Genomic DNA, 14619 nt, shown 5'->3' on the forward strand with positions numbered 1-14619 from the left:
CATCTTTCCCACAACAAAGGAGGACCTGAGCAAGGAATTAGCATTTTGGAAGCACCTCCTGTGTGCGACACTATATACCAGAGGAAACCGAGGCTCAAAAGGGTGGTCACTTGCCCACGGGCTGATGGGCAGTAATGACAGAGACTGTCCAGTGACTTCCATCGAATTAACGTAGCTTCTCTACACCTGCTTGCTCACTGTAACATGGACACACACCCTGTGCTCTGCAGAGGGTTAAAGGAGGTGACCCACAAGGAGGTGCCCTTTGTGCTCCTGGCTGAGCACAAAGGGCACCAAGCACTGGGAGCTATTCCCGAGGCAATCGGAGGTGACCGAGAGAACAGAGCAGACAGGGCAAAGCTCTTGACTGGTGTCTGTTTTCAAGCCTGAAAACAGGAACGGAGGCCAGTATGAGAGCGGGGCCTGCTAAGGGGCTATGTCGTCAGTCACTGGGTGAGGCCTGTTCAGTCCTTGCCTGGTGGTTGCACGGTCACCTTGGATACTTACAGTTCCGAAGCTTCAGTTCCTCAACTGTAAACAGGGACAGCAGGAGGGACAGAGCTTGCGGGGCATGAGGATCAAGTAAGATTTTACGGCTCCTTCCCCACTGCAGCTCTGGAGGTGCCTTCCAGATTCCCCTCTATTTTTCTTTTTTTAAAACCCGAACAATTTAGTCAGGATTGTCATAAGTAAATGCATACATTTTGCTTTGGCAGATACTAACTAACTTTTTTAAAATTCACCAGTCCTACTCCAGAGCAATTCCATTATTCCTTTACTATCAAACTTCTTGAAAACATGTTTTACATTGGGTGTTGCCTCTTCATGCCACTATAATCTGCTTAATGAATCTCTAACAGCTTTCATTATGTTCTCCAGTATCTCTTAGCTACCTCTCACATACACTCTCTCTTATTGCTTTTCACCTTTGCCAAGAAGTCATTCCTTTCTGGAGGAGTTAAAACTAAGATTGAGGGGCCCCTCTACAGATCTCTTTTTAAGGGCCCTACTTAGTTCTCTAAAGGAGCCAAAACTTTCTTTCCTCTGTGACCCTTAAAAAGACTCCACGTTTTATCTCCTCAGAGGATGGTCACGGTAACTTTTGAGCGTCCAAAGAGCCCAACTGGAAGGGAAAGTGGGCCAAATGCCAGTGAAATAGAACCACACTAAAGAGACCAAGGGTCTTACAGTTTTAACAATTGTTTCCAGTAAAAAACTGTCTTCCAAACCCCACACACACGTGCACACGCACACAGTTCAGCAGGAATTGGTGGAAAACAACTCGGAGGAAGCACAGCTGTTCCCTCTGAGGAGCACGCACGGGGGAAGCCAGGCCTAGGAAGAGGGGGTGTTCCCCGGGTGGTGACATACAGCATTCCTTTCACTTGAGGCATCCGAGCCCGAGGAGCTGCAGTCTCCCCCTGGGAATATGACATAACCTGAGGGGGGAAGAGCCTCACAAAAACAGACCTGTGTCTGCACGTCCTTCTTCAAAAGAACCCCCTTCCCATCCTGTGTGCGGGAAGCCCCGTGTCTGCAGAGGCTCAGACGCCCTCCCATCTCCGGCCAGAAAAACAGCCCGAAGCCAGCGATCTCTTAGGATGTGTCTGTATTTACACGGTACATTGGAAAGCAATGGCTACATTGGTCATACATATTAGAAACCATAAAAAAAGTTAAGAACTTAAAATGTACATCATACACTTGTATATATATTTTTTACACAGAGGTAAAAAGGGTTATTATAAAAAAAATCAATACAACAGGGTTTTTAGTATACAGGTAAAGAATGAATTATGCTTCAGGCACTTAAATTTGTTAACGTGAGCAAATAGCTTGGGGGTCGGGGGGAGCTTCCAAACAGACAATCTTTTGGTTAATGTGTTGTTACCACAGATACAAAAATAAAATCTGAATAATTTTCTCAAATGACTGATGTCAGTATGGCAAAGCTGACTGGGAAAATGCTACACACTGTTCAGCTGCAGTGTGGCAACTCGAGAGAGACGTATTTACATAAATGTCCCCATGGCTGTCCTTTGCATCCTCAACTGCTGCCTTCACAAACCAGAAAGTATGCGCGGAGTGAGATCCACTGGCATAACTCTCCAAATGGGTGGAACAGGACAAGGGGCGAAGGAAGATGGAGACAGGAACTAAACAGAGACGACCAACACGAAGCGTCTGGGCTATGTGCATTCTTACTGAAATAAATAGGGGCACTTGAACCGAGGTCCGACAGAACATACATTAGTGTTGTGCTTTGTAGAGAGACCTTGAGAAAGACCTTGAGGAGAAACCTCAGGGAGATTAGGTGGGGGTGGGGTGGGGGGGTGGTCTCTCAATAACATTTGGAGGCTGGTGGAGGTTTTCTAGATGTTCTCCAGGCAGGGAAGTAGTTCTTCCTTCACCAGGTTGACAGCTCTCTGCTCCTTTTCCAGACTGAGAGGCCCAAACCAGTCACTCCAGCAAATGAAAACATCTACCAAGGAACTCGAAGCACACGGGGTATTTACACCGACGATCTGACTGAAGAAACGTGACAGGCTCTCAGACAAGCTAAGAACATCCCATGAGTAAGCGTGGCCAGCACTTGCCCAGTACGACTGGCAGACTGGAAAAAAGGCCCTTTCCTTGAAGGACGATGTTCTGTGTGCAACAGGGAAGGGGTGGGGGCAGCAGGGGAGAGGGACCAGGCCATGCCCTCAGCTGGCCGTCACCACAGGAAGACCCTGGCGGGAAGAACAGCCAGCGTGGACAAGCGTGCCCCTATGCTCTCCACGACATTTTGATTGTACTATGCTAGGTGCAGGTAAACCACTCTTCACTTCTCTTCCTTCTGCCCTACGATTTGGCTATTCCTTGCAATAGATTAGAAAAATACTCTTTTCCCAGCTGATTTGAAGCCTCCTATGTGGCGAGGCGACAGGTAGACCCAGCCTGCTGACTCAACCATTTGTGCACACGAAGTGGCAAGTCTGGGTTGGAGCTGCAGGAGAAAGACACTTAGGCATCATTGGAAGGGTTTTTACATATGGCCTTGTATTTTCCCGAGTATAAATGAAAAATTCGGTGACTTGAAATTGAGTCCAAAAGGAAAGCAAAAACACAAACCCACAAATGAAATGCAATCCACCACTGCCGCGGTCCTGCTCCTCAAATTTATGACATTTTACCCCCCCCAGCCCCACAACAGATGATACCTGCTGGGGCTGGGGTGGGAGGGAAGCTCCTATGGTTTTCTTTACCACAACCTTAGTGTTTCTCAACACTGGTTTGTGTTTGAAAGAGTATTTAGTTTCCAAAACAATGAGCAAAATTTCTTAATTAGCGTTTTTCTTCCAATATTGCTAAGTTTTTAGAAGTGGTGGCAACACAATTTTAAAAAGTTCTACCTTAGGGATAACTGGGGAGGCTCAGAGAAATCTGAAATCCCCTTTGTAGCCCTGGCCCGAGGACATGATGCAGTTTAAGGAATTTTCCTGATTCTCACAAGTTAATCCGAAGTTAAGGCTCAACTCTCAGTCATTTTATGGGTGAATGTTTTGCATCGTGAGGAACTGACAGATTTGGGGTGGGGGTGGGGCAGAAAATGACGACGGGCTCAAGACAGAAACGGCAGCTCACACAGGGAATCTGGCTTTAGAAAAGTTCAAGCGATCTTGTTTCGTGACAGAAGTTTGTTAACTAGCTCACCTCCTGGGCAGGAGGACTAACTGCAGGTTGAAATACTCGTGGTTGGGTTTCATCACTCTGACGTCACACCTCCTCAGGAACCCAGGGATGCTACAGCAACAGGCACTCGGCCAAGAGAAAGACAGTCTTCCATGCTCTCAGTAAACCCAACTACAGAACCCACCAAAACAATCAGCAGTTCCAACTGCAGTCACCTTTGAACTGGAAGAGGTAGGGAGGGAAGGCAGGAAATCAACACAGGTATAAGACCGCTTGATTACAGATTGCTAATACACGGGAGTCTATGTGGAGGTTCCTTTCTTTAGAACACTGTGTGCGGGGGGTGGAGGAGTTGGTGGCTGGGGGGCGGTGCAGAGTCCACCAGGCGGGTTCCCCAGGCTGGAATGGCACCTCCAGGTCCTAGGGAGCAGGGGAGAGGAGGAGGGTGTGTAGGAGACAAGTCCCCTTGTAGCTGGGGACCGAGGGGGGAGGGGACACGCAGTCACACGGCCGCTTTGTGCTTCCCTCCGCAGCACCGGCACATCACTCCACAGTGGTAGCAGGCCCGAAGGGGCAGGTAACAGCACATACAGGGGGCCAAGAAAGACAAGGCAATAAGAGCCATCCACCGGAGGCAAAACTTCTCGTCGCTAGTGTCGCACGAGCACGGGTCTGTATAGTCGCCCTCGGGGTCCGACATACAGTGATAGAGCATGCTGTCTGCACACCACATACAGCTCACCCGGCGGATGCAAGTTCTCACGGAGTCGGGCGCGTCCTGGCAGTGGCCCCTCCGGTTCTCCTCGTGGTTGAACATGTCCCTGCAGTACTCACACCGGGAGCGCTCGCCGTCCTCCTTCCGCCGCCGGGACTTGTTCCGTGATGGCTGGGTCTTGATCACGCTGCCCCCGCGCCCTTTGGGGTCCTCGCCGAAGCCAAAGTCTGAGGAGTCCACATAGGGGTAGTTGTAGTCGTGCTTGGGAATCTCGCCCTTGGCGAAGCGCACGTAGGAGTCCGCGTCCTCGGAGGGGTCCAGGTGCTTGCCCCTCACGGGCGCGTGCCGGTAGTCCTCGTAGCCCGTTATCCAGATCTTCTCCCGGGGGTTGATGCGCACGATCTCCTCGTCGTCGTCCGGGAAGCTCACCTGGCGGTAGGGCCTGGGCATCGGCTGCCCCAGGAGAAAAGAGTATTTTATAGCAGTGGCAGCGCCCCCCCCCACCCCCCGGCCCCATATCCAGTATGCACCTTTCACCTTGACAAAGGCATTTCTTAAAGAAACAGGCCCGTCCTGTGTTTACTGAACACCTTGTGGGGGCAAAGACGTGTTGCAAACTGTGAGTCTCGATCCTTTCCTGGGTCAGGAAATCAACTGAGTGGGTTGAGATCAGCTTTGCCCCCCGTTTTTGTTGGAGGACTACCATATAGCTGGGAAAGTGTGCACACCACAAGAACAGAGTTTGAGTTTTCAGAAGCTGGACACGCTCAGGTCAAGCAGAGGTGAGAAGCCTGCCTAGGACACCCCACACCTCCCTTTCACTCACTGCCCACCCCTCTGGTGACCGTGACTGCTAGCCTGAGTTCTAACAGTTTACATCAGTTCCGCCTGCTTTTGTATAGTATGTTCCTTTTTGTAAGAGCAGGGTCTGTGTGTATTTTTTTCCAGTGAAATAGACAAACCCTGGTGTCCACTGTGCATTGGTCACCACATAAAGTGCGTTTCTCACCGGGGGTCATGCTCAAAGCAAAAGAGGCACCAGAACTCTAAGGTTACTGACAAGAACCCAGTAATCGGGATGGGAAGATAAGATGCCCGGATAAGAAAGGGTGAGTGCAGGCTCCAGAGTCCGGCTGCCTGGGTGTGAATCCTGCCAGGACCTCACAGATTGTGGGTGGCCAAGCTGGACTCTGGGCTCAGCAGCTGGGCCCCACAGCCACACCCTCCAGCCTTCAAACCCAAACTGCATCTCCCTTAGGGCGGAGACTAGGCTCTGCAGGCGGTCCTCCTCCAGTTCACAACCGGGTCCTGTCCCGGGCGGCAGGTGCTGAGCGAACTGTTACCGACTAGACACAGGTGAGCCTGCCTGGCACAGGATGTCCCAGCGGTGGCAGAGATTGAGATTTCACACTGTAGAAGTCCTTTGGGCATGAACGTGGCTCCGAGCAAACCCACTGGAGTCAAATCTGGGCTGTGGAATTTATTAGCATGTTGCTAAGCCTCAGACTCAGTTTCCCCAACTACCAAACTGTACAGAGCCGTTGCGAGAATGAAGAGAGAGCATCGATGCAGCATCAGCACTGATCCTGCCACACAGGCCGTGCTTGACACCTGCTGCCACTGTCATCACTATAACTGTGGTAGCATCTTTACAGGGCACTTAGATTTCCCCATCTCCCCCCGCCCAGACTGTGAGCAGGGCCCAAGCTGCACGCGTTTCACTGTAATTCCTGTTAGATCCTTGGCGTCAGAGTTTCCTGGACTTGGGAAAATCACAATCCTGTAGGATTTCAGAACAAATCTTGAAAGCAGACGCAGGCTTTGTTTATTTTTTATTTTGCAAAGTCAAATCAAAAAGTCAGTTCCTATCTATTGCTACCATAATGTGATCGTAATAAAAAGATTTTAATGCCAAACTATTGGGAAGCATAAAATAAAATGACTTTTTTAAAAAAGTCACGTGAACAGCTTTATGTTAACTGTGCTCCTTGTTTCTGTTTTTGAAGCAGACATCGCCCTCAAGGGGCACTGGCCCATGCCCCACAGTTTGGGAAGCTGCTCTGCAAAACAACTGCTTGGTAAATATTTGTTGAATTATTGAATTCGACTCCAGCTACATGTCCCTGAGCAAGCCTGGGCCTGCAGCCGAGCTGCCAGGGAGTCCTCCAGGCTGGATCGGGGCTCTGTGCCCTCACACCCAGTCGAGAGCCTTTGGAGAGAGGAACGCAGGCAGCAGCACTGACCTGTGTCTGAGTTTTGTTCCACCAGGGACTCTCTTTTTCTAAGCCTGAGCCCCCTCATCCATAAAGTGGGGATGCTGAGGACCTACCTTGTGGGGCAATGTGTGAGGATTAAACGAGATAAAGTACAAGCTGTCCCGCAGACAGAAAACTCTAATTAAGGGTGAGCTGCCGCCGCCACCTGCGATACAGGTGGGGTGGTGCAAAGCAGCACGGAAGAGGCCTGGGCTCGGGGAGAGGAAGGGGGTCACCCCAGAATCGGGAGTCACCTACCTCGATGACTGCAGAGGACTGAGGCTGCCACTCACCTGTTCGAGGTGATAGTGGTCCGTGGGGTACGGGTCATGGAGGTGGCCCAGAGTATAAACCCTCCGGTGCTCACAGGATGTGGGAGAGGAGATTGTCCGAGTAGGTTGTTCCCTCTTCTGAGAGGAATTAGAAGAACTGTCTGTAGCCGTCTGTTTAGAGGGAAGAAACCAAGGGCTAATTTGAAAAAACAAAAACCAAACCCACACACCAAACCCTAACATGCCGTCTACCCCCACAAGTGGCGTCTTGCTGGACTTCCCAAAAGCTTGAGTTTATCCTGGCTGTGGGAGGTGGGAGGACCCTGGAAGGCAAGACTGTCTCAACATGATGTGGCTGGCTCGACGGGCAGAGAAACCCAGCCGCAGACCGTGGACAGCTGGGTTTGTTTTCTCAAATGCGAGAACAGCGACCAGCCTTTGGGGAAGGGTTCGCTGCACCAGGCCTCCCGTTTGATCAAGAGTGGTTGGCCCGCTTGCAGCTCTGATTCCGAGGCAAGCAGGGGAGAGGCAGACAGGTACAAATCAAACCCAAATGTTTGTATGTGGGGCTAATCCCAGCCTGTGACTCAGGAGATAATGCTACCTCAGGGTTATCACAGATACTAGCTTTCCGGAGAAAAATTTGTAGGAAGAAATCTTTGGGTTGGAAGAAAGCTTGGGGCTCACTTTAAACCAGAAGCAAGATGGATGGCAGCACGGAGGGATGAAGGCCTATCAGTGAGGGTGAGCGCAGAGCTGTTTTCCCAGGAGAGGAAATGAGCAGACTGGAGCCTCCCTGTTGGCGCCTTTGCAAGGTGGTCAGATGTCGGGATGGACCGCGGCCAGAGCACAGGGGCCCTGCTGCCTCCCAATACACTCACGCTCCCACCTAAGGCCCCATGAAGGGGGCCACGGGGTCCCAGGTGAGGGTCACTCTCCACAACTATTCCCCACAAGCCACACGCTCATAAAAGACTTTGTTAAATGCTGCTGGCAACCACCTTCAAAACCAGGGTCCCCCAGATTCCTCACCCCAACCTTCCACCTCCACAGAATTGGGGACCCTCTCCCAACACCAAACAAATGAAAAGGTTTTCTAGGTGCCCTATTTCGTACCAGTAACTAGGCACTTCCTTCCTCCTTGCTTATATCCCCCTTGTCTCATTTGCTTATTTATCTTTCAATTTCACATGTCTTTTGCTGGTGTTGTAGAGCCTTTTAGGGGTAAAGCAAGGTTAAAACAAATAGACTTAGAAAAGTTATCTTTACTTCCCCCTTCCCATTTGTAAAGTAAAAATGGGCCTGCAGGGAGTCAGGAAAAAGAAGACTCATTTCCGTTCTGCAACACAACTACTGTTAATTTTTCGAAGTGGGTGGACACGTGCAGCACCCCTTTGGGGACCTAGCCTTCCTGGATTTTTGATTGGTGTGGTCGGAGCGATGCTGGGCTGATGCCTGTTCCCAGTCCCTCAGGCCACAGGGACTAACCCACATGCAGACAAGTGGTCCTCCCAGGCAATACAGAAAGCTTTTTGATGGAGAGGTCAGAAAAAATGCTGTCATTATCTCAAGATCTAAGGGTCCCATAGCCTGGAGTGGTGGTAAGGGGACAGGAAAAGCACCTCCTGAGGATGCAGTGAAGCAGTAACTGAGAGAAGGCGGCCCCCACAGGCACTACCTGAGCTTCTGAATCCAGCCAAGTCTCGGTCCTGATCCACTCTTTGGTAACTTCAGCCGGATGTGCTGGGTTCACTGTGTGGGTGCGCTTTTCCTCACTCCCAATCCCTGCGCTAAGGCAGCAGCTCCACTGGTGTCCCACCTCTGACCCTCACTCCTCTCCACGACAGGCGGAGTGGAACTGGGCATGCAGTCTGCTACTTCCCTCTGCCTCTCGGGAGCCACCCAACCAGCAAAGAGCACGTGCTGGCAGCCACTCCTGGGACCGAGCGGTCCCCCTGTTGGGAGGCTACAGAGATCCGGCACCCTTGTGCCTGGCAGGGGCAGGTCCTGAGATGTCCCACCCCACAAATTGGTTTTGAACTCAGGGAAGAATTTCTATTCAATACCAGTGACTGAAAGAAACCAAAAGCTGATACACAAGAAGGTTGACTTTCTTCCAAACTCTGCCTGTCCTCCAACTCTCAGCCACTTTAACACGTGAGTTGTTGTCGATCAGAACTCTTGATGGTATCCTGTCGTGTGGTCGCAGGTAAGGCATCCTTCCTCACCACACACAGAAAAACAGAGACTTGGAGCGAGGCAGGACCCTACTGACTGCTGCAGGCAGCCCCTGACCCCCAAACCCACTGGGGTCTCAGCACCCCATGTGGCAGTTTCTCAAGCTCAGGTGGGCCCAATTCCAGTGCCTACTCTGCGAGGTGTGTTAATCTCAGCAAAAGTACAACTTCTCCAAGTAAAAAGGTGCACCCTCCTTGATACAAACCCAGGAGATAAGGGGATGGCGTGTGGCAACACAAAGGTTTCCAAAGATCTCAACAAATACTTCCTGAACAAGAAGATAAGGCCCTTCAGTGTGATTCAAATCTCAAGGGTTAAATTCTTAACAAACACTCACATTACAGTTATCTCTGTGAGTTAGAAGTCGCCCTTGTATCGAACACAGTAATATGCATCAGCATTTAGTGTTCAGAAACCAGCCAACACATCAAGGTCACCTGTGTTAGTCAGCTGTTTCCCTGATCCACCCCACGTCCAGGGTAACAATGCGTAGAAAGTCATTCTGAGAGGTGAGGCACACCCAGTTTTCCTCGTGTACAGGAGCTGATTGGAAACGCCCCCGCCCAACGCCCCTGCCCTACAGCCCTAGCCCCCAACAGCCCGTTCCCACTAAACAGAGTCTAGTGCAAAGCTTCCCGAACGTGAGCCTGATAAAAGCTGTTGAGCATCTCCTAACCTAATGACAGATTTGTACAAAGGGGCAGGGATGCCCACAGTTCAGTGCCTCTTGTGGGCCGCGCTGAGGGTACAGCCTGGCCCAGCCCCACAGCCTTCCCCGCCGGACTGCTCTGCAGTGGTCTGGACTCTGCAAAGGGGAGCCTGCTAGAGAGGCTCCCCTGGAAGGCAAGGCTTATTTCATATCTATACTATCAGACAAATCTTGCGCAGTGGTGAGTGTGGCCTACAAACGAGAGGGATGTACTATCAGGGCATCTCCAAGAACAGCAAGGGGAAACACCTCCTACCCACATGCACCTCCGACCTCACTCTGCTCGTGGTTTCCACACACAGCCGGAGGGCAGCAGCCACTAGGCTGGGCGCACACACACTCACAGGCAGGCTCCTTGAACACCGCTCTGCTGTGTGTGTGTGCACAAGCTCACACCACCTCCCAATCTGACACCTTCACCTTGGAAAGCCTCCAGCTGTGTTTTAAACTTGTCTTGGTCTCCAGGCGGTGTCTCTGAACGGTTGTGGGTTTGAACTAAAGAAGAACAAAAGCAGAGGTCCTTTGGGGACCTCAGCTTCCTAAAAGGGGAGGCTTCAGCAACAGGCTTCCCCTGAATTGGACAGAGTAGTCACAGCGAGCCTTCAATGCCGCCTGCTGGGGACAGCAAGGCTGCGGGCGTTAATACTTTACTTAGAAACCTTGCATCCGGATTCATAGGCGAGCTTTTCCACCTGACCTTTCCGCACCCCGTTTTGCAGCGGGGCCATTCTAGTCCTGTAGGCTGAGCTGGGCTGCTTTCCGTCTTCCTCCAGACTTGGGAACAGTATCTGTAACACGGGGGCTGTGTTTCTTAACCGACTAAGTTTGGTCCCTTTTTTAAGAGGCAGACCTTTGACTACATCTTCAATTTTCCTATGATCACTGTAAAAACTCATATATTTTGAGTAATCAACACGCTTTGTGAGACCTGGTTCTAAAGCCCTCCAACAGGGCAGTTCGCCAAGACAAGAGATTGATAAGGAAGAGCTGAGAAAGAATAGCAGGGTGAGAAAAAAAGGGAAGGGAGGGAGAGCAAGAGTCGAGGGCACTGAGGTGAAAGGGTGGGCACTGCCAACCTTGAAAACATGAAACAGCCACGACCAGCCCGACCAAACCCAGTCTGGCTGCACAGACACCCACGCCTCCCCTGGTGGGTTTCTGGGTTTGGGCTGGGGGCTCTGGGGGTTCAAACGCAGAAGGGGACACGGGCAGGGTAAGGCCGGGTGGCTTCCCCGAGGAGGGGCGTTCTGGGTGGGTGGGCAACCCAGACCAAGGCCCAGGGGGGGAAAGAGAGGCTCAGATTTATCAGTGAACATCAGATAAACTTCTTTAAAATCAGTAAGCTTCCAATGTCTGGACTCTGCAGAGATGAGCTGTACTTACTTTGAGAATGCAGGTATTTCCTAGAATTCTCCAGAATTTAACAAATGAGAGGAAAACCATGGAGCTTCTAAAGTTGATAGATTTTCCTTTTGAATAGCTGACTTTAATGTTATGATATCTTGACAATAAATGAAAATCTGAGGCATGAAAGACACTGGGCAGAGGCTGCCTGTTCCCCCAAGGTCAGCGCTGCCTGGTTGGGTGGGAAACGGTCAGCATGGAGAAAGGAGACCACAAAATCAATGCCTAATGCTAACGCTGTGGCCGGCTTCCTCCTCTGGTACGGGCGTATTTTATAAAATATGATTTCTTACTCTTGGACACTTGGCTTTTTTCCCCTGAAGGGACCTGCGGAGGGCCCTTCAGTTTTACCTGGAAGTGGTTCAAGAAGCACACGCCTCTGCCCACCTGGCCCAGGCCTGGGAATGAGCCTTCTTCATCTGGAAGGCTAAACTCTTTGACCAAGGGAAACTCAGGGAGGGAGGGAAAGAAGCAAGAGGCTAGACCAGCTGAGGAGGCACCATGCTGAAACGAAGTTACCCATCCTGGGACAGTCCTGGCTGCAGACCCAGGGCTTTCTGGGGCAATGAGGATGGGCCACATTACACATTTCAAAGTAAAACAAGTGTTTTTAGAACTATGTGCATCCCTTCAACTGCCCTGGGTTTTCCTGCTAAATCTCTTTTCCAAAAGGGGCTGGGGGTGGAGAAGAAGGCAGCAGCAGCTGGCGGACAGTGGCTGTGGGAGAGAAAGGTGTGCACAGGGCTGGTGTTCCAAGGACACTTGGAACTATTAAGGGGAACCTGGTTTACAGCCTCCTGGGTGGGACGCTCGCACGGAGCAGATCAATGAGACTATGGGAAGGCCGGCAATTGGCAACTTTCTCCTCCCCACCTCCAGAGGGGCGCTGCCACCTCCCCAGCCGCGTGTCCCCAGAACACATGCGCTGACAGGAGGGGGCACAGAGCAGATGGAGCCACGCCCACTCAGCAGCCATTTCAGGAGGACAGTTTTCAACAAGGCCTAGAAAATAAAGTGAAGAAGTTGCTGAAGGAGCCCGGCCACATCACCTGGGAATCACACAGCCATGCTAATCAAACACAGCTCTGTACAGAGGGAAGTGGGGGACCTCGAGGCCAGGCCAGGCCATTCGTCTTGGACAAGCTGTTTAATGCCTTTGGGCCTCAGTTTCCCCCCATGTAAAAGGAAGGGGCTGCGCCAAATGATCTCTAAGGTTTATCTGAGGTCTGGCGGTTTTATGTGTAATCCTTCCCCTCTCCTCCTACAGGCCAGAGGAGTCTGACTGTTGCTCTGCTGATTCAAGAGCCACAGGATATACGTCAACTGTACCTCAATAAAAACAAATAATAATTAAAAACAAATCATCATATTTCCCCCAAAAGAGTTAAGAGGATTCACTCGGGTGATTAAGTAGAATTTCTGCCATCTGCAGATGCTGCTATTTTGAATTTTTAAAGATGGCTTACTACTAGTTATGACCACAATTTGTATTATTTTTGCTGCAATCCACCACTAAAATAGATCTCAACATCTGATGCATTCTTCCTATACCAAGGGCTCATTTTATTTTTTTTAGATATGTACACACACAGTACATATAAATATAAATACATGCCATTCCTGTCTATCCTGGGCTGAGAGACTAGACTGACCACATAAAACCCTGGGCTGCTTCTGCCTCTCAGAAGACAGAGAACTGGATGGCTGAGAGCCTCAGAAGCCTCCTGGCTGAGGGGGTTTGGATGAGCTGGTGCTTCTGACTCGTCAGGACAGCGTACCTTCTCCACAGTGTCTACTAGACTGCCAGGCCTGTGGCCAATCCTCTTTCCTCCAGAAAACAGGAAGTTGTCACCCATTGTGTCAATAGTCTGGGAACAGGTAAACACTGGCTCACCTGTCCTAAGGGCCTGTCACATTGGGTCTGGGTGTCCTGTTTCAAAGAGACAGGCAGAGCGGAAAACTGGCCAGGCACATGGACCCAGCTAGCAGGCAGTTTGGGTGGAGAGGCAGTTGCTGGGGAAATAACTTCGTCCTAGATGCCAGGGCATTACCCTGTCTGGGACCCAGAGGACAGATAAAGTGGGCATCCTTTCGTTGGGAAAAGCAACAACAACAAAAAGGAAAGGCCCACATGCTTAAAACATTTGATGCTTCTAATTCTGAACTTAGGGGAAAGAAATTCTGAGATGAAAGGAAAGGACTCTAATCAGCCACAGCTGAGCTTCACTGGAAGGGCTGAGGGCTGGGAGCAGGAAGGCCGGGTTTCAGGTAACCCCGACTATGTTCTCTGTATGAATTAGTAAAATGGAAATAATACTGTCCTGCTATCCCCAGCTCAAAAAGATGAGACGAGATATGTGTGAATGAAGAAAGACAAACGTGGGAGAGTTAGCAAAATGCCTGTGGGCCTCCTGAAACTGAGAGCATTTCAAAGCTCTTGTTTGAGCTTTAGCCATTTAATTCTTTTAATTTAGCCACTGTAAGGTATTACATGTTGAATAAAAAAGATCCTCCTCTAACTATGTAATGTGAGCTTGATGACTGTCACTTAGAAGATAAAGCATCTCCTTCACCTCCCGAGGCCTTGTGCATGCCCCGCCGCCGGCTCTTGGCCAGCAGCCGTTATGGGGTGCTGCTTCCCAGTGTCCACCATGAAGCATAGGGCTGCCCCTCCCAAAACATTTCTGTCTTTCTTAATACACCACCATAGACCAATTTCACTAGTTACATTTTATAGAATTTACACTTTCAATCTATTTTCTCTATTCATCGTCCCCCCACCCCACTTTATCCCAGTCCCTTCATTCCAAAGGGAGGGACACAGAAACATTTTTGATCAGCTTATGTTCTAAAAGGAGACTGGGGCCTTCAAGGAAGGCCCGGGGACTCTCCTGGCTCTGAACAGAAGGCTGAGGTTTTAAGCCGATGTCCTGGTTGAAAGTCCACTGTTTTAGGAAGCTCCTTTGCAATGAACGGGGAGTCTGGTATGTTTGATAGGTAAGATTTATTAAAACCTACTGAATAAATATTTCCCTTTCTTAAAGTTCTCTGAAAGGCAGCAAGCAGATCAGGGGTATGAATCCCAGGTTGAGCAGAAGGTGGAAAGAAGCACAAGTCACTTCACCTTTCTGAGCCTGGGTGACTTCATCTGAAGAAATGAAGTGTCAACATGGACCTCGGGTGGCTGTGAGGCCCCAAAGCCAGTAATGTATGTGAAAGTGCAGGCACAGTGCCAGGGACACTCCAGGCCACAGCTCCTTCCCTTCCCCTCCCTGGGGCCAGCACACGGAGACCAAAGGAAATGCATCCGCCCTGAGCAGGTTTTGTGTCTGAAGGATCAATGATCTCGGC

The 14619-nt window shown here is 50.5% G+C and overlaps 1 protein-coding gene across 2 annotated transcripts in view; it reads right to left on the reverse strand.

The window, feature by feature from the left end:
• Positions 1-1592: 1592 nt before the first annotated feature.
• The window catches only part of SPRED2 (sprouty related EVH1 domain containing 2), a 106662-nt gene continuing 93635 nt past the window's right edge, over positions 1593-14619 (reverse strand). For both annotated transcript variants that reach the window (XM_024552710.4, XM_045189371.3), the window contains exons 5-6: positions 6939-7088; positions 1593-4843 (exon numbers count right to left, since the gene is read on the reverse strand). In XM_024552710.4, coding sequence (XP_024408478.1) covers positions 4178-4843; positions 6939-7088 — 816 coding nt within the window. In that variant the 3' untranslated portion in view covers positions 1593-4177. The remainder of the gene's footprint in view (positions 4844-6938; positions 7089-14619) is intronic.

This window comes from Desmodus rotundus, chromosome 5, assembly GCF_022682495.2.
Source record: "Desmodus rotundus isolate HL8 chromosome 5, HLdesRot8A.1, whole genome shotgun sequence".
NCBI lineage: Eukaryota > Metazoa > Chordata > Mammalia > Chiroptera > Phyllostomidae > Desmodus > Desmodus rotundus.